Source organism: Pseudorasbora parva, chromosome 21 (assembly GCF_024679245.1).
Source record: "Pseudorasbora parva isolate DD20220531a chromosome 21, ASM2467924v1, whole genome shotgun sequence".
NCBI lineage: Eukaryota > Metazoa > Chordata > Actinopteri > Cypriniformes > Gobionidae > Pseudorasbora > Pseudorasbora parva.
In genome coordinates, this window is record NC_090192.1 from 17833227 (window position 1) to 17853102 (window position 19876).

Consider the following 19876-nt stretch of genomic DNA (forward strand, 5'->3'; position numbering starts at 1 on the left):
TCCACTACAGTGGACAAAAGTCTCTTCCAGAGTCCCATGAGGCTATAGAAGCTGCCACTGTAATTAATTACATTGGATGCTCATTTTTAAAATCTATTCTTGAGTTCTGGCAATAATGATATATTATATATATATATATATATATATATATATATATATATATATATATATATATATATATATATATATATATATATATATATATATATATATATATATATATATATATATATATATATAATATATATATAATTTTTTTTTTTTTTTTGTCGTACAGTGTGTTTTACTGTGTTGGTTAAATGGCCTGTGGTTCATTGGCAAATGGAGAAACATTAATTTCTGCCCTGCTTATGTGGTCCCAGTCAGTTCATTGTAAAATTATTGGTGTTGACATGCTATAACACATATCTTTCCAAGGAATTTGAAAAGCCTCAAATGGCTGGATCCATTAAATAGAAAAATAGCCCAAGTGGTTTATTCGAATTAGCTGACATGATCTAGGGGGAATTTTAATTAGAGGGACCAGCGTCTGCATGTGGATAAATTACATGAGACCACAGACATTTTAAAATGTAGGGTTGAAACGACTAAAGTGCAATATTAAGCTGCTCATCAAACCGCTTTCAAAGGTCTTTTGACCTGGCTCACTTCACCTGGAAAGTTTAGTTTAGACTTCTAAGTGTTTTACTTTGAGGAAAAACAAAAAAAGACACAACATTTCAGATTACCACAGACTTTTTAGCTGGAGTAATCTAAGCATCAAGCTAAAATAATCATTGGCCATTTTGCCAGTAGAGTGAGGACAGGAAATGAGGGAGATCATGGATTGGAAAGTTTTGCAAGCTGGATTCAAAACTTGTGGCTCAATGTGTGAACTTATTACCAGACCAATGCTGTGAAACACTTAAAATAAGATGCATAAAATAATAGTTACAATTTAGCTGAAATCAGATCCTCCAGAAAAAAAAAACCTAGTACTACAAGGTGTCAGATTTAAATTACCTTGTTATCACCCATGAGACACTCTCATATTATGAATCAGACATCTTATAAATGAGCCCCATATGGGGAGTAATAACCACAGGTAATCTGTTAGTGGAGTCCATGACTCGTACTGTGACTGAGAAAGGGCCCTCAGGACTGGACAGGATGGAGACTGAGTTATTAATCTGGAGGCTTGAAGGCCCACACTGCTTACTGCCTACAATCTTTAACATGTGGTCATCACAGGTGTTACTTTCTGGAATAAAGGCCCTTGTAAATTCCAGAATTTACTGTTCAGAGCCCTGTGGATAAATAATATCTGACATGTTCCTGGTCCCTTTAACAGGAATTTGAACATACACAAATGTGTGCATACAAATGTGCCAAAACCCGTAAAACTTTTAAGCAAATCATTTCAGGGGAATTCCTGATGCTGTGGGGTAGAAGGAGTTGGGATACTTGCCCCAAAGCCTCAATGGAAGACAGCATTTTTCCAAAGAACTCCAAGGAACCAAAGTAGATACTAACAATCTCAGAAAGCAGCCAATAGTCTGAAACAATATTTTTAACAAAAGTCCTATGCTTAAGCATAAATTATTTTGATTAAAACAAACAAACAAACACACATGGTGAACCTATCATTTTGAGAATATTCCAAAGGCGTAATGATTTTTATATAAATATTTTAATAAAACGTTGTTTAGCATGTTTTTTAAGCCATTTTAATTATGAGGTCTCAGGAAAAGCCCCCATAAACCATGTTTACTTTGTAATACCAGTGTAATACCCATGTCATTATACAAATGTATGTCCACATAAAACATATAACAAACATCACACACACACACACACACACACACACACACACACACACACACACACACACACACACACACACACACACACACACACACACACACACACACAAGAGGTTTTATGCTGATCAGGTGGAAACCTTTTCTCATCTATTTTTAAGTTTGCTGTGGAGTGGACCTTTATAATGTTATTGCTATTGAAATGTTATTGGGAATAACATTAAATATTCTTTTTTGCGTTAAATATTTTTTAACAAAATGAATAAATGAAAAATGGCTCTTTGATGAAAAAGGTTCCCGACCCCTGCCCTGTAGCCTCTATCGAAAGGTGCAGCTTTTGGTGTTTGACTTTGATGAGTGTGCATTACATTGCCTCATATTAGAATGTTAATTTCTCACCGTTAAAAGCTCAGCTAGAGGATGTGTTGCATCTGTATGGTGCTAACAACTCCCAGTGCATCTAGCATTAACTTGCAGTTTTTATATTCCAATCCATCACCAGTATTTTTGTCAGATGAGCTCAATAAGGAGAAGGTTTTCTCTTGTGAGACAAACTTATAAATCACAGTCTGAGCATGTTTGACTTCTCAATCTCCGTAGTACAAGTGGGCTTTCAGAGTGGAACAGCTTAACAGATTCATTTTGTTTTTCACTTTCTCTCTTCAGAAGTCTTCTGCAGACGTAGAACCAAAGATGTCTTTGGCTGAGCGGATGAAGATCTTGCAGGAGAAGGAGGAACAATGGAAAGCTAAAGGCAAAGGAGCTTTTAATGACTCCACCCAGTTCTCTGTTGCTGGACGAATGGCTAAGAAAGGTGGGTATAAAATAATTTGCCTGATTTATAGCCAAAGCTTTGTGCAGAGACCGGAACTTTTTCAAGCTAAATGCACAAACTGACTGAAAACGTTTGTGTACTATGGTCCCTGCACATAAAAAATTAGGTTTTAGTGTGCATTCTGTGGTTCAAGCAGTGATAAGAATGTTTTCATTTTGACATATGTTTTCCATCAGGCTTAGTGTCACCCAGCAGAGAGGATGTTCCCATCATCCTCAGCAAGAAGGCTAGCAATAGTACACCAGTCAAACCGTTAGAAGGTATCAGTCTTTGACATCTTCTGTTACCCTGTTTGAATACTCACTTGTCACAATTATGTATTTATTGTCAGGGCCATTGTCTCTACAAAGTGTTCTTCTTTCATGTCTGGAAATGTCTCTCGAACAGAAATCTCCACACGCCCTGATGCTGAGGGAGATAAAAGACTCGACAAACTGGAGTCTTTCTTAGACAGACTTCACAATAAAGGTTATTCATTGAATATTCATGTATTAATAACTTGCGGATTAATACATAATATAGGTGTGTGCAGTGATCCGTTTCTCTCTTCATTAAACATGCAGGCACAGGCATGAAGAACTCCACCATCGAGGTGATGGAGGAGAAAGAGAAGGAGGTGATGACCCTGGACGATGAAGAGACGTTTGGACGCTTCTACAGTTGCTTATCACCCACCAATCTGAGCTCCAGTGTACTACTTGGAGAGGAAGAAGACTTCAGCATTATCCTGTCAGACACGCCCAAGTGAGATACTTCTCTATTTACTGGAATTTTAAAGGGATAATTCCTCAACAACCTCAAAATACAGTCATCATTTACATAATTTGTTTCTTATACAGAACACAAAAAAAATATTTGGAAGAATGCTAGTAGCCAAACTGTTTTAGCTACCATTGTATGGACAAAAAACAAAATATCAATATATCTCAAAATATCTTTGTTCCACGAAGAAAAAAATTACTCTTTGAGATGCTGCAATCCATATGTGTCTCTTGGACACCTATATAATATGAATTATGACATGATATCTGCTATGGCAGAGGTTCTCTAAATGTCTGGGGATTTCTGTCAACTATCTTATTTATTGTACTATGTGTATAAAAAATGCATTTATAATAAATTGAATAGCCATCAGATAGATCTGTATATAAAATATGCAGTTTCTCTTGTGCTTAAAATATTATGTGAAATATAGGCTGCAATGCTGCCTGGATGCCAAAGTGACAATTTCTTGTGTAACACAGGGGGAGGTTCAGGAGAAGCTGAGATAATAATATAATAATAATAATAATAATAATAATAATCATTTGTTACATTTATTTAGTGCTTTTCTGGGTACTCAAAGTGTTTACATATAGTAGGGGGGAACCTCCTCAACCTCCACCAATTGCAGCATCCACCTGGATAAAGCGACGGCAGCCATATTGTGCCAGAACGCCCACCAGTGATTTTGCCAATCAGGAGAGGGGGATGATAAGGAGGCCATGATGGACAGAGGCCAATGGGCAAATTTAGCCAGAATGCCGGGGTTACACCCCTACTCTTTTTAGTACATCCTGTAATTTTTAATGACCACAGAGAGTCAGGACCTCGTTTTAACGTCTCATCCGAGGGACAGTTCTTGTTACAGTATCCCCAGAGGAGGACAGAGTACACAGCTTCATTACTTGAGTAAAAGTACAAATATCCCTGGCAAAATTTTACTCAAGTACAAGTTAACTTGTTTTTAAAAGTACTTGAGTATCAAGAGATTTTAATACCTTGGAGAATGTAAAAGGAATTGAAAGTAAAATCAAGTCATTTTCATCGTGTTGCCATGTCTTTATTTAACATTTATCACTTGCCCACAAGGCAATAGCACAATGGCAATGCTCTGACAAACCTTTGCTAGAGTTTTCATGGTTTTGTGCACCCACATTTAAACCTGACTGTGTTAAACACATCACATACTCAATAACATCACGGGTTGGCACATTCCCAGGAGAGACCTTCTGCATCTTCATCCATTGTTTCGTCCATGGTTTCGTGTCTTATCTAAATCTGATCATGGAGTTGACTTTGGCGGAAAGCTGAAGGTGATTGCTGATAGGCTGTCCCAATCAGTGACACCTGCACAATCCAATCACATTTGAGAGGGAAACAACAATTTGAGGGTTTCCAAGATTTTTCTTTTTTTCCTTTTTTAGAAGTAGTAAACTTATGGTTATGGATAGAAATGTAGTGGAATAAAGAGTACAATATTTGCCTCATAAGTACTCCCCAAAAATGATACTCAAGTAAAGAACAAATCCCTCAAAATTGTACTTAAGTACTGTACTCAAGTAAATGTACACTGTTACTATCCAGCTAGGAGTATCCCCATCACTATACTGGGGTGTTAGTACCCGCACATACCACAGGGTAAGCACCCATTGTTGGCCTCATTAAAGGAGTACTTCAGCGCTGGGAAGATGAATCTGTTTTTAATTTGGGTCATTAATGTAGTAGAAAATGTGAAATATTTTTTTAATTTAGTGCTTTCTAGACTGAGAAAAGACAGAAAACGTATTTTTGTCTCATGGGGACGAAAGACAACAATTCCCAGAATGCTTCGCTGCCCTACGAGGCCACTCCCAAAGCCACCACTACTAGATTACTGAATCACTGATCACTTTCCCACTGCGACCGCATTCATTTTCATAAAATCAGTTCAGTTAGAGAACAGACACTACAATTAAAAACTGAACGTGTCTGTTCAATATGTGATTTAGCTGCTGAGGGAGTCTCACAGCCCAAAACGCTGCAGGAGTCAGATATATTGACATTTATGGATGAGCTCGTGATGAGAGCTGAGGTAAATCATTCAGATTGGGGGGACAATCATTCGAATATACTCCAGGGTTTCTACGGATACAAAGCCATATGCTAATCGCTGAAGTAACCCTTTAACTCCACTCCCAGCAGCAACCTAGTTTTCCCAGGAGGTCTCCCATCCAGGTCCTAATCAGACTCAACCCTGCTTAGCTTCTTTGGGAAATCTTGGGCTACAGAATTATATGGCTGCTCAGATAAGGACCCTGAGCGATCACAAACAGGATCACGCCAAGATGGATGTGAAAATGGAAAATGCAGTTGGTGTCCAAGTCGATGTTTATTAACACGTGTGTGCAAAATGTGTAAATAAATAGTATTAAAAGTGTAACTAAAAAAAGGTTATTGATAAAAATATAGTCTAAAAACTAGCACAGTACAGGTACTAAAACATCACCAACTTCCCTCTACAACAGTTAAAGCCGCAGTTTTTTCTGCGCACAAGCAGCGCTAATAACAACCTATTATTTTAATAATAACCTACTATTTATCTTGCCTAAAAAACTATCTGTCCGCTAGTGCCCCATTCTACTAGTGATGGCTGCATTAAATACACAAATTTAGAATGCAGTTTAGAAGTTAAGAATTTATGCCTCTAAGATCCTAAACTCTATATCTTAATTCTGTAGGCAGGATCTGTATCTCAAAGATGTGGGGACTGCATGGGGTCGCAAACTTTTTGGATCCTAAACAGCGGTTCACAATCCAAATCTTGTTGACAAGAACTGCTCTAATGTCTTCATTCTTGCTCTGATGAATGTATTATTGATTAATTGCAGACTAACATCAGCAGTTGAGGAACACAAGCGTTCAGTGCGGCCCTGCAGGAGAACCAAGAGCTCAAGAAACCCTCTCCGTGCCCTGGCGGCACGAGACGACCTCAGACAGGCTTATACTGAACAGAGACTGAACGTGGCCTCTGTGGAGACCAAAAGGATACAAATGGAGCGGAGTACGTTCGTTATTTACATTTCGTGGAATTTGTGGAATGTTTGCGCCACTTTTACATGTGCTATTTCACCACTAAGATCTGTGTTTCAGCTTAACCTGTTAACAGTGTTCTTTGTTTAGATTAAGACTCATACTTACATGTTTGACATCTGTTTTACTTTAAAAATCTTTCTTCTCTTAAAATGTCAGAAGTGTTGAAAATGCTATGAAAACTGAAAACGTCTCTGGTTACTCAACGTAACCCTGGTTCCCTAAGAGGACCTGCTTACTTTGTTTACATCAGTAGTGCAGATGGAGCTGCTGTTATATTCGTTTCCGACATTAAGAGTATGCAACAGTGTAATTAGCCGCATATGATAATGGAATTTGTACAACAGATATTTCAGTCAGTGTTCACAGAGAGGAGGAAACAAGACATTGTGTAAGTTGCCATGCCATGCAGTATGCACAGAGTCTTTACAAGTATTGCTTTGCTTCCATCTAAAGACTCTGTGGCAATGACTGTTCAGTTCCTCCTTATATGGCAAGACGGCCCATCTCCAGTTTGCATTCTTGAACCTCATTAGCCAATCTTACGGTTTTGCCATTGTTCAATAGGGCTTCAGTAATACTATGAGAAGGAGTTTCCCCATGGCATCTACTAGTAGTGACGCAATGTAGATTGAACTGAAGTCGATAACTTTAATATGAAATAAGAGCTTCTTCCACATCCATGAAGAAGAAAATAAAATCCTGGGGTTAAATTCAAGGCAATCTTTAGGATGAAATCAAGAAAGTTTTTAAGACAAATTTTAGGAATTTCGTAAGAATGTTCCTAAGTGCAACATTGCATACTCAGTTTCAGTCAATGTGAAACACTCAGTTTCAGTCAATCTCATGTCAGTCTTGAGTACATATAGAGTAGTATTGCATCCTTCATATCTCCTCAAAAGTCTTTAGTTTTATTATATTTATAAAAGAAAAATAGACTGTACCGAGTCTTTCCGGAAAAAAAACGAGCAGCTTGAGGTGTATCTTGTGGGCGGAGCTAAAGAATCACGAGCGCGCAGCTACTGCACGAGAGCGTCTGAAAGGTGACATCAAGCGTGGAAAAGAAAACGTTACCCTAAATAAACCATGGCTATCAATCATATTCAACTATTAGATATATGATCCAGAATCGGATCCGGAGGCTAAAATAAATTGAACAGGAGAAGCATCAACATTAGGACGTCTTTGTGGTATGTACTGTACTTAGTGGATTGTCAACATTTGCGTTTGTTTATTGTGGATTGTGAGGACATGATTTGGTTTATGGACTATTGTATGCGACTAAACCTTAGCAGTAGCAACCAAAACGGTTTTGCACGTCAGACTGTGTTATAGTGTTACATAGAAAAACAATGGAGTAGCGCATTTGAATGTGCTCTGTGTGAGCGTCACCTAGGTTTAGGTTTGGGGTGGTTTTACAATAAACAAACAGACACCTATAGTGGTCAGCTAAACAAATGTATTTAAACACACGCCATAAGTTACATCGCATGTTTCATTGATAAATTAACTATACAATCGTGTTTTTTACTGTTGTTTACTCACGTGACGATAGCCAACAACATAGACATTTGACGCAGTTTTACTCACCACCTGCTTCCAAAGCACGATTGTGAACCTTTATCGTCACCGCTCACTCAAAAACACACTTCTTTGGTGACGTTGTTGATTTGGTGAAGTCCTGAGACAGCAGTGAGAGCGGTGTTTATTGGCGCCGTGCATTTGCTCTCGCTCGGGTCGCTCGCGTGCACGCACCCTTCCGGGAAAAAAGCCTGTACGGCCCATACAAGGACACTCTGTCGATGTCAAGTGGACCCATACTCGGAAAAAACTCTCCGAAACTTGTGAGAAACCGGAAGGAGAATTTTTGACACAGAAATACTCCATCAACCGTCCAACTTATTTTTTTAAAACTTTGTCCATGTTTAGGATGGGAATCCTAACAGTGTAGTCTTAGCTAGTCTTTAACAGTGTAAAAAGCTCAGTATGCATGAAACAGCATTTCACCCCCTCTTTAAGTAATGTTGCTCAGCGCTGCCTTATATATTTTGCGCACTTTAATGTCATTGGCCTGTTGTAGAACAGCAGTGAGGTTAATGAGATTTCAGCTTTTCTTGGTGAAAGGTGTTTCCCCAAAGCGTCAGATTTTGAAATGCCAAAATTGAAAGGAAACAATGACCCTTTTAAAAGTTTTTTCTTAACGACAATAATTAATTACAAGTGTTGAGGTTAACAGGTTAATCAGACATTGAATGTGGTGAAATAGAGCTGAACATGAACATTTCACCAAAAAAAAAATTAAAGATATTAATAAAAAAAAGAAAGAAAAGAAAACGTCTCGGTTACGTATGTAACCCTCGTTCCCTGAAGGAGGGAACGGAGACGTACGTCGGACTTAGACCGAATTGGGATCACTTCTGGGAGCCCCTATCAGCTTCGAGATTTAGAAAACGGGCCAATGAACATTGGCATGTGTGCTTTGCATATCGCACCCTGCCCCGCTGCGCGGGTATAAAGCGGAAGCGATCACTACGCACTTGTTTTTCACAGAGGAGCCGAACCGTGGCTCGATCTGCAGTGATGGTACAGCAAGTGTGGCGACAGGACGTATATCTCTGTTCCCTCCATCAGGGAACAAGGGTTACATACGTAACCGAGACGTTCCCTTTCAGTCAGTCACGTTCGACGTACGTCGGACTTAGACCGACGAATTGAGATCCCTATGGAAAACGCCATCTTGTAGGAAGGAAAGCACGGCCCTGACCGAACACCTTTGGGGGTCTTCTCGATGAGAGGAGCACCAGTCGACGAACAGGTTCCACTTCAACGCATAGAGGTGCCTCGTAGAGGGAGCTCTAGCGGAAGCAATGGTGTCTGTCACAGCTTGTGGCAGACCAACCTAGTTTTCTAAATCTCGAAGCTGATAGGGGCTCCCAGAAGTGATCCCAATTCACGTACGTCGAATGTGACTGAAAGGTAACTGTAATGTGTGGCACTCTGAAGTGGCAGAGTGCTGTTTATCTTTTTAAAGTAATTTCTTGTAAAAAAAAATGTAATGTGCAGTTTTAGAACCTTAATTTTCTGAGCATTCCTCTCTTTAGGGTAATTAAAATGACGATGTAGCACATATAACCATTGTTAATTGTTAATGTCTCTTCAGTGGCCAAGCACTCAAATTTGGCAGATGCGGCTCTAGCAGGTCTGGCCAGCAAAGAGAACTTTAAGAAAGTCAATCTGCGGAGCGTGAAGTCTACAGAGGTGGTGACCAACAACAGTGCTGTGCCTTTCCACAAGCTCATGCTCATCCACATTAAAGGTTCATGCAAAATATCAGTGCAAGTTTGTATGTCCTAAATGTGCGTGTTCTGCTTTTAACACTTGTCTGTTAATTCACGCAGGCCGCAGGCATGTTCAGGTGCGACTGGTTGAACCCACAGCCCGCTCTCTGAACAGCGGAGACTGCTATCTGCTCATCACTCCCAAACACTGCTTTTTCTGGAGTGGAGAATTTGCCAACGTCATCGAAAAAGCTAAGGTACAACCACAAAGAAAAACCCAATCCTATTCTATAAGTAACAGGTTATTACACCAGTGTTATTTTAGCATTGTTTATATAGTATTATAGTATTCATTAATGTTTTGAATTAGCTATTATTTTTATATTTTCAGTGTTCATTTAAATATATATATATATATATATATATATATATATATATATATATATATATATATATATATATATATATATATATATATATATATATATATATATATATATATATATATATATATATTTTAAACAATTTTGTTTAGCTTTATTTTTTTTTATTTTGACATTTTTATACTTCAGCTCAAATGTATTTATTCCAGTTAGTTAATGACCCATTCTACATTGTGTGTGTGTGTGTGTGTGTGTGTGTGTGTGTGTGTGTGTGTGTGTGTGTGTGTGTGTGTGTGTGTGTGTGTGTGTGTGTGTGTGTGTGTGTGTGTGTGTGTGTGTGTGTGTGTGTGTGTGTGTGTGTGTGTGTGTGTGTGTGTGTGTGTGTGTGTGTGTGTGTGTGTGTGTGTGTGTGTGTGTGTGTGTGTGTGTGTGTGTGTGTGTGTGTGTGTGTGTGTGTGTCAGAGCTCAGAGATGGCTCAGTACATCCAGACAAAGAGAGATCTGGGCTGCAAAGCTCCTCAGATCACTGTGCTGGAGGAGGGAATCAACACAGAGAACCGTTCAGCCAAAGAGTTCTGGAGTCTTTTGGGAGGAAAGACTGAGTACAGAGGTAAAACACATAGCCTGCCAGGTCCTGAACTTGAACCACAGATGTTGAAATGACAACATTTCACTCATCATAAACACTGTAATTACAAAAAAATAATAATTTTGTATATACAGACCATTGACTCTAGGCCAGAATTTATTCATGTTACATAATAAAGTTCAGTTAATAAAGTTTCATTTATCTTCCAGTCTTGCACCCCCACGCCCCAAATATTGTATATGAGTTTGTGTGTGTGTGTATATATATATATACACACTCACCTAAAGGATTATTAGGGACACCTGTTCAATATCTCATTAATGCAATTATCTAATCAACCAATAAAATGGCAGTTGCTTCAATGCATTTAGGGGTGTGGTCCTGGTCAAGACAATCTCCTGAATTCCAAACTGAATGTCAGAATGGGAAAGAAAGGTGGTTTAAGCAATTTTGAGCGTGGCATAGCTGTTGGTGCCAGACGGGCTGGTCTGAGTATTTCACAATATGCTCAGTTACAGGGATTTTCATGCACAACCATTTCTAGGTTTTACAAAGAATGGTGTGAAAAGGGAAAAACAACCAGTATGCGGCAGTCCTGTGGGCGAAAATGCCTCGTTGATGCTAGAGGTTAGAGAAGAACAGGCAGACTTATTCAAGCTGATAGAAGAGCAACTTTGACTGAAATAACCACTCGTCACAACCGAGGTATGCAGCAAAGCATTTGTGAAGCCACAACACGCACAACCTTGAGGCGGATGGGCTACAACAGCAGAAGACCCCACCGGGTACAAATCATCTCCAATACAAATAGGAAAAAGAGGCTACAATTTGCACAAGCTCACCAAAATTGGACAGTTGAAGACTGGAAAAATGTTGCCTGGTCTGATGAGTCTCGATTTCTGTTGAGACATTCAGATGGCAGAGTCATGCAGATGCCTCGTAGAATTAATGCAGTTCTGAAGGTGAAAGGGGGTCAAACAGTATTAGTGTGGTGTTCCTAATAATCATTTAGGTGAGTGTATATATTATATCAGATATGAACTTCATCTTCATACCTGTCTTCTGGTGCTGGTTTACTTATTGTTTTTTGAGTTTAGGTTGCCATAGTTTACACAACTTTCCTCAGAAGCACTGTAAAGTTTCTCCCCTTTCTTTCTTCAAAAGACAGTGTTTTATCTTGACACACTGCATTTGAATTACCATGTTGTTCCCATGCTATATCCACTTTTTCCCCTTTTTCTGTGCTGAATTAAATGGAAAAGTATGACAATTCCAGAACCACAGACTTACTGGTAAAATAAAAAAAGGTTATTCTCAGGACTGTCAGGGTGAGGCTTAACATGCTGTATCTTAATGTCCATTATCAGATTGCATGCAAGTGGGCAAAAATCTGTCCTGTCCAACAGTATTTTTCTGCTGGATATTTAGTTTCACTCAGGAATATTTTAAATTATGGAAGTTAAATGCATGTTGTTAATATACTATCAATTTAAAGATGATGTGTGTATATGTGTTTTACAGGAGCTGGGGAGCCGGAGGAAGATGAACTGTATGAGAGTGCTGTAGTCGAGTCAAACTGCGTCTACAGGCTGGTGGAGGATAAGCTGGTTCCTTATGAGGAGGCCTGGGCATCCATCCCCAGTGTCTCTCTGCTTAACTCTAAGGAGGTGTCACATTTATAGACTCTTCTATGCAGTTCTGTCCTTTTTTAGATGAGCAGTGTGTGTGCGCTGGTAAACTGTGCTTAATCCCATTTTACTGAACTTAAAGTGTGTGTGTGTGTGTGTTTGTGTGTGGGGCAGGCACTGGTGTTTGACTTCGGTAGCGAGGTGTACATCTGGACAGGAAAGGATGTTTCTTTGAGTGACAGGAAAGTGGTAGTGCAGCTGGGCAAACAAATCTGGAGTGGCTCATACGACTACAGCACTTGCAGGATCAACCCCCTCGACCCCTCTTCAGCCAATAAAGACACCCCTAAGTGAGTGACACCTCCACTGACTATTCATGCTTATAGCTCATGTTCTCTGTCTGTGATAAAAAATAATCTTGTAGGACCTATTTTACCCGAATTATGATTTATTTGTGATGCCTTGAGCCTTTAGAGAGTGGTTTATTAAGTGCTCTTTTTTTTTTTTTTAACTCAGTAGAATCTTAAGAACAGCCATTAAAACCAGGACAAATGAGAGCAAACAGACTGATATATGCAACCACAATACTGCCCTCAAGTGGTATAATTTGATTAGAGTATAAGAGGTGAATAAAAGTATTTTGTTAACAGAAATATAAAACAGGGATATATATATATATATATATATATATATATATATATATATATATATATATATATATATATATATATATATATATATATATATATATATATATTGTCCCTGTTTTACATTTCTGTTAACAAAATACTTATATTAATATTTATTTTTTTATTTGTCTACATAAAAGTTATGAACACACTGCTACCTCAGTGATAAAAATTGTGCATTCAGATGGCGATTTATTCACAGTGGTGGAGTAAGTTTTGTGATCCTGGGAACACTGTGGTCAGTTACATGTTTGACTCCTATAAAATAAAATGTCAAATGCTTGGAATAATAATAATAAATGCATATTTTATTTAATAATAGAAAAATCCTAATTATTATTTAATTATTAAAATCTCCTGTTTTAAAAACAGAAAGATATAAACATGTTTTTTGTCTTGTATTTTATCTCAAAAATGTGGAAATGAGTGAAAATAAGTTAGTACATTTACAAGAAATATTGTTCTTGTAAATGTTTTCCAGCATTTCAGTAATATACGTGTAGGCTAGATCTTTAAAATGCAGTCCAATTTCCACAAAGCGCAACTGTACAGTGCTTTGCAGTGGTCAAAACTGATATCTTCTTGAAACCTCAGAGATGTGGATTCAGATGGCAATTAAATTACCACACGACCTTGGTGCTTGGTCCAAAAACATTAGGTAATTTCGGCTGGAGTTTTTACGCAGGTGGTTGGAGAAAATCACTGACATTATGGATTTGAACAGCAATAAAATCACAGACTACCCCCTGTAAATTATGAAAGTACCTTACAACCCCACAAGAAACAATTACCATCTAAATAGGGCTAAAGAGTAAAACAATTTGTTTTTTTTGTTGTTTTTTTTACAAATTGGACTACGCTGTTTGCTTTGTGCATTTTTTTTTTCTTTCTGTGTAACTAAAGAGGACAATGCAGTAGAAAGATGTGTCTATTTGTCTTTGTATTGTTTTATCATATTCAGTCAATCTTTCTCTACTTATTCAATTCAGACTAAAGAATGTAGACATTGAATGTAGACAACTGTTACTGGAACCAAATCTCATGAGAATCCTACTCCTTTTTCTTACTGTGTCTGTGTTTGTGAGCAGACAAGGTGAGGGCAGGCCGAGCTGGGCCCTGTTTGGCCGGCTGTCAGAACATAATGAAACCGCTCTATTCCGAGAGAAATTTCTAGATTGGGCAGAGAGGAAGCCCCCCAAAGATGAACTAATGGTGGAGGAGGTGGTGAAGGTAACAGACAGTGAGACACTCCAGAATGTATTCCAACCTTCTCTCTTTTTAAAAGATTCTGACTACCTGCATTTTGTACTGTTCCTCAAGAGTCCTGTCAGTCAGCATCTTCCCACCTGTGACTCTGAGCTGAAGCCGTGTGACGTCACAGAGATGCTGGCGGGAGTAGCAGGCCCTATGAAGATGGTGCTGGAGGGTGTGGACGTGCAGAGAGGTCATGGTTTGGTCCGTTCTGAGGATGGGCGGCAGGCCGAGCTGGCCACCGTTGCTGTGGACGCATGGCACATCCGTGAGTTTGATGACTTTGAGATCCCGCCAGAGAGTGTGAGTCAGCTGCACGAGGGCGACACCTATGTCATCCGCTGGAAATACTCTGTCACTAATGTTGGTGAGTGAGGCATGGAATTTAATTTATTTGTGATGTTACTTTTTGCACTTTGTATGCGTCAGGTGATACAGGTGATACAGTCAACTAATAAAGTGCTTGTCAACCAGGGTGCCGGGGGCCTCAGCAAGCATCAACAGGGACCTCAAAATTAAAACAAGACAAGAGAATTAAAACAAGACAAGAAAGCGAATTCAATCAAGATATTTTAATTCAGCTGTCTCAATGGCTGTTAAAAAACACTGAAGAACCAGAATTCACAGTGGAAAATGAGGAAGCCTTATTTTTATATATATTGAGGTCCCTGTTGATGCTTGCAGATATATATATATATATATATATATATATATATATATATATATATATATATATATATATATATATATATATATATATATATATATATATATATATATATATATTTATATAGTTTTACAATAACAACAGTTATATAGCTATCTCACGGCAACATACAATTGCTAATAATCCAATAATCAAAAAAAAAAAAAAATCCAAAGAGGATCAATCAACTTTATTTATATAGCGCTTTTACAATCACGATTGTGTCAAAGCAGCTTCACAGTGTCAAACAGGATAATATTGCGACAAAATTAGATTTGGCTGTACAGTCGTACTGGGGAAAACAGTGATGTTATCAGCTTATTTTAAATTATCATATAGCAACAATGTTGGCAGATCAGTATTTAAGTTTATAGAAGTAAATAATACCTAATTCATACATTTTATTTGTATAATAAGTTGAATAACTTTAATCATATTTTTAGTGTCCCCAACTGAGCAAGCCAAGCCAAAGGCGACAGTGGCAAGGAACCAAAACTCCATCAGGGCGTGATGGAGAAAAATAAACCTTGGGAGAAACCAGACTCAGTCGGGGTGCCAGTTCTCCTCTGGCCTATTAACACACCGTGTAAGATTATTATTCTGGCAACCTTACAGGTCAGAAATCATATTAGATCGGAATATTCAAAATTTCAGGGTATCACGGAAGAGACAGATTTATTTGGAAATAAATGATGGGATGTGGTGTCGATTACACAAGAGTATGAATACATGAAAGATCGGAATTATTGCGCCGAGACCAATTATGCCAAAAATCAGCTAAAAAGTTATTTTTTCTAATGGTAAAAGGAAAGCAACTTGATTCAGCCACACATTAACAGAAGGCACATGAGCAGTGCACCATAATAAAAGTATACATTTTATCACAAAATGGGTACAGAAATGCAACACACCTTCAAGGCCATGGTCAAGATGTAAATAAGCTTTACAGTTCAAAAGATAAATACTCTGAGAGATAAGGAAGCCTAATTTTAAAGGTGTGATTTCTAGATCTGGAAAAGTCATACAAATTAATAAAATCTTATACCACCATTAACATATTTATTGTGAATTTACATTTTTCTGGTTATTACATCTTCTAAAATACTTTGAGGAGATAGTATGTGGGTTAAAGCTGCAGTCCATAACTTTGCTCTAATGAACTAAACAGAACAGAATAAACAGAACTGCATGCGTCTTTCGGAAGAACGTTTCTGCCGCAGCTATTTCTCTCTGTTTATGTCTATGACGAATCACGCAGGGACTGTGCTTCTCCGCAGCAGTTCCTACCAGACCGGTTTGAAATAGTCGCAATATAAACACTAAACAAGTGTACCATAATGATTCAGGGTAAGACAATAACCCAGTTTGGAAAATGGATTTATGTTGTACATTCTAATTATATAATTTTTATAAATCTTGAACACATAAAAGTTATGGACAGCAGCTTTAAAATAATAATAAAAACGTGTGTGTGTGTGCGTGCGTGCGTGCGTGCGCGTGTGCATGTGTGCGTGTGCACGTGTGCGTGTGCTTATATGTATTTATGTATGAATGTGATGTATTGCATGATCATTAAATCATGAAAAACTGGAAAAATCATGGGGCCTTGAAATATTGTTGTATTGATAATGGGTAACAAAGGTCTGCTGCCTTATATAACATGTAACCATGAAGTTTTTTTTTTTTTTTTTTACCATATAAGCATTTAAAAGACAACGTTAAAGCTACACTGTGTGATATTTCCCCCCATCTAGTGGTGAAAAGGTATATGACCATCCAGTGAATAATAGTTTCTGTTCCTCTCAATTCCTCTCAATAACTCCTACGGTGGCCGATTTAGTTTAAAAGGATAGTTCACTTTGAAATAAAATTTTGATATGTTTTAGCTTACCTCATGGGCATCCGAGATGTAGGAGTATTTGTTTCCCCAGTAGTTTCCATTTTGATCATTTTAGGTCAAACAGTTCTTGTCTGTGCCTCACATAATGCAGGTCTATGGTCACCGCCTCAAAGAGCATACAAAGAGAAGTCCAAATTAAACAATCCCCCATCGTAAGTACACATTGAAGGCCTAAAACATGAAACGAGTGGTTTGTGTGAGAAAAAGAACAGTATTTATATCGTTTTTACCTCTTGTAACCACAGGAAACATGCACGCACGCCCTAGGATCAGTCGGACGTAGTGGTGTACAAGAGGTAAAAACTATATAAATACTGTTCTTTTTCTCACACAAACCGCTGGTTTCGTGTCATAGGCATCAGTATGTACTTACGATGGGGGATTATTTAATTTGGACTTCTCTTTGTATGCTCTTTGAGGTGATGACCATAGACCTGCATTATGTGAGGCATAGTCAAGAAAGGTTTGACCTAAAATGATCAAAATTGAAACTACTGGGGAAACAAATACTCCTATATCTCGGATGGCCATGAGGTAAGCTTAAACATATCAAAATTTAATTTCAAAGTGAACTATCCCTTTAAGATTAACATGGCAATCCCCCTCTTCACATTCGACACGGTGCCATCGAGTGTTAAAACGCGAAAGGCGAAGCTTGAATTTACGGGTATGTCCCTCTATGGCTAAAGTACTTTCAAGATGGAGGGGCAACATGGCGACCGGCATTCGAACCCCTCACCCGTATGTATTTTTAATGGCATATTATAAACTTACGAGAATACTTCATTACTTGAAAGAAATAAATATACATTAATAAGCACATATATTTTTGAAAGAACTACGTGTTTTTAGTTAAGAATAAACTAAAAAAGTTACACAGTGTAGCTTTAAGAACAAGCATCTTAAAGCATATTTACTGAAAGATTAGAATTTGAATATATATTTAGTAATAAAAGAGAAGTATGATGGAAAACCATCTTACGAACTTATTGAGGTTTTTTTCACACTGATAATATGTTGGGGAGCATTAATTCAGATATATTAAATTGATCAATGATGTTCTTTTGAACTTAAAAAAAATGAAAATCAGCATATTAGCAAGATTTCTGATCGATCATGTGACAGTGAGGACTGGAGTAATAATAACGCACAGTAATAAATTACTTTATAAAGTATAATAAATTAGAAAATAAAATAATTGTAGGAATATTAAACATGTTGCTGTTTTAATGTATTTTTGAGCAAATTAATGCAGTTTAATGCAATCAATTAACATAAGACTATCTATCTATCTATCTATCTATCTATCTATCTATCTATCTATCTATCTATCTATCTATCTATCTATCTATCTATCTATCTATCTATCTATCTATCTATCTATCTATCTCTCTCTCGCTCTCTCTCTCTCTCTCTCTCTCTCTCTCTCTCTCTCTCTCTCTCTATCTCTCTCTCTCTATATATATATATATATATATATATATATATTATATAATTTTGATTTTTATTATATTATATTATTTTTATTATAACTTTAATAACTTTCTTTGCAGCTTTTTCGTTTGCAGTACTTTTTTTCCTATGTGCATCATCATTTTGACTCCTTAATACTCTGTTTATAATGACATTTTATTGTACACATACAGTGTGAAATTATACCAGCAGGGGAGGGTGATAATCACATTCAGTTTGAACACATTCAGCCAGAATAGGTGCTGAATATTTTATTGCATGTGTTCGCAGTGGGTAAGAGACAGAAACCTGGTGAGGTGAGTACAGCTGGCCCAGGCAGGGAACGCACAGCATGCTTCTTCTGGCAGGGACGTCATTCCAGTGTCAGTGGGCGTGGCACATCTGCCCTCATGACGGTCGAGCTGGGCAACCACAGGGGGGCGCAAGTGCTGGTCACACAGGGCAAAGAGCCACCCTGCTTCCTCCAACTCTTCCAGGGAGGGCTAATCATCCACCGAGGCTCCAGGGAGGATAGCTTTAACAACACAGGTAATAAACGCACATAACAATGAGCAAAACTTACCAGACCTCTTTTATAACTAATTCCATGTGTATATGTGATTTCGGTGTGGTTTTCCTGTCAGGAGACTGGCGTTTGTTTTGTGTGCGTGGAGAGACAGTAATGGAGGGCTCACTGGTTGAAGTGGAGTGCTGTTGTGCCAGCCTACGCTCTCGTGCTAGTTTGCTTCTGCTGGGGGTACAGAAGGGACAACTCTACCTGTGGCATGGCTGTAAGTCTCATCCTGGTGCCCGGGAAGTGGGCAAAAGGACTGTGGAGCGCCTCAGTCAAACGTGAGCAGATTTACCCATATAGATCTTTAGACTTTACTGTATAGGAATGTAATGACGATGTGGTGATTATGTGTGTGTGTATGCATATTACAGTTGTCCTCGTGAGCTGGGTTTGAACAGTAACAGCAGTTTGAAAGTAACTGAAATAGAGGAAGGGACTGAGCCAAAGGAATTCTGGGATGCTCTTGGCAAGCTGGACAGAAAAGCCTATGACTGCATGCTGCAAGGTAAAAAATAAAATGTTTATTTCTAAACAATCTATGTTTTCTTGTTTATAATGTCGCTAAATTGGTATTTCATCATAACATACACTAATCAACAGGTAAAGTGAATAACACTGATTTTCTCTTCATCACGGACCCTCTTAGTGGGTGGAATATATTAGGCAGCAAGTAAACATTTTGTCCTTAAAGTTGTGTTAGAAGCAAGAAAAAGGAGCAAGTGTGAGGATTTGAGCGAGTTTGACAAGCAGCATTTTGTAATGGTTAGACGACTGGGTCAGCGCATCTCCAAAACTGCTGCTCTTGTGTGGTGTTCCCTGTCTGCATTAGTCAGTATCTATAAAATTTTCTTTAACATCACCCGGATGGCCGGGTACATGGACATGTGCGTCGCTTACCTGAGGAACGCATGGCACCAGGATGCACTATGGCTAGAAGGCAAGCCGGCAGAGGCTTTAGGCA

The 19876-nt window shown here is 38.2% G+C and overlaps 1 protein-coding gene across 1 annotated transcript in view; it reads left to right on the top strand.

Annotated features, from left to right (window-relative positions):
- The window catches only part of svild (supervillin d), a 61144-nt gene that overhangs the window by 28582 nt on the left and 12686 nt on the right, over positions 1 to 19876 (top strand). The window contains exons 5-19 of the mRNA XM_067429342.1: positions 2466 to 2613; positions 2811 to 2894; positions 3022 to 3102; positions 3198 to 3378; positions 6264 to 6436; positions 9626 to 9781; positions 9864 to 10000; positions 10589 to 10736; positions 12237 to 12382; positions 12518 to 12693; positions 14121 to 14262; positions 14353 to 14650; positions 18633 to 18890; positions 18986 to 19193; positions 19287 to 19420. Of these exons, the coding sequence (XP_067285443.1) occupies positions 2466 to 2613; positions 2811 to 2894; positions 3022 to 3102; positions 3198 to 3378; positions 6264 to 6436; positions 9626 to 9781; positions 9864 to 10000; positions 10589 to 10736; positions 12237 to 12382; positions 12518 to 12693; positions 14121 to 14262; positions 14353 to 14650; positions 18633 to 18890; positions 18986 to 19193; positions 19287 to 19420 (2470 nt within the window). The remainder of the gene's footprint in view (positions 1 to 2465; positions 2614 to 2810; positions 2895 to 3021; positions 3103 to 3197; positions 3379 to 6263; positions 6437 to 9625; positions 9782 to 9863; positions 10001 to 10588; positions 10737 to 12236; positions 12383 to 12517; positions 12694 to 14120; positions 14263 to 14352; positions 14651 to 18632; positions 18891 to 18985; positions 19194 to 19286; positions 19421 to 19876) is intronic.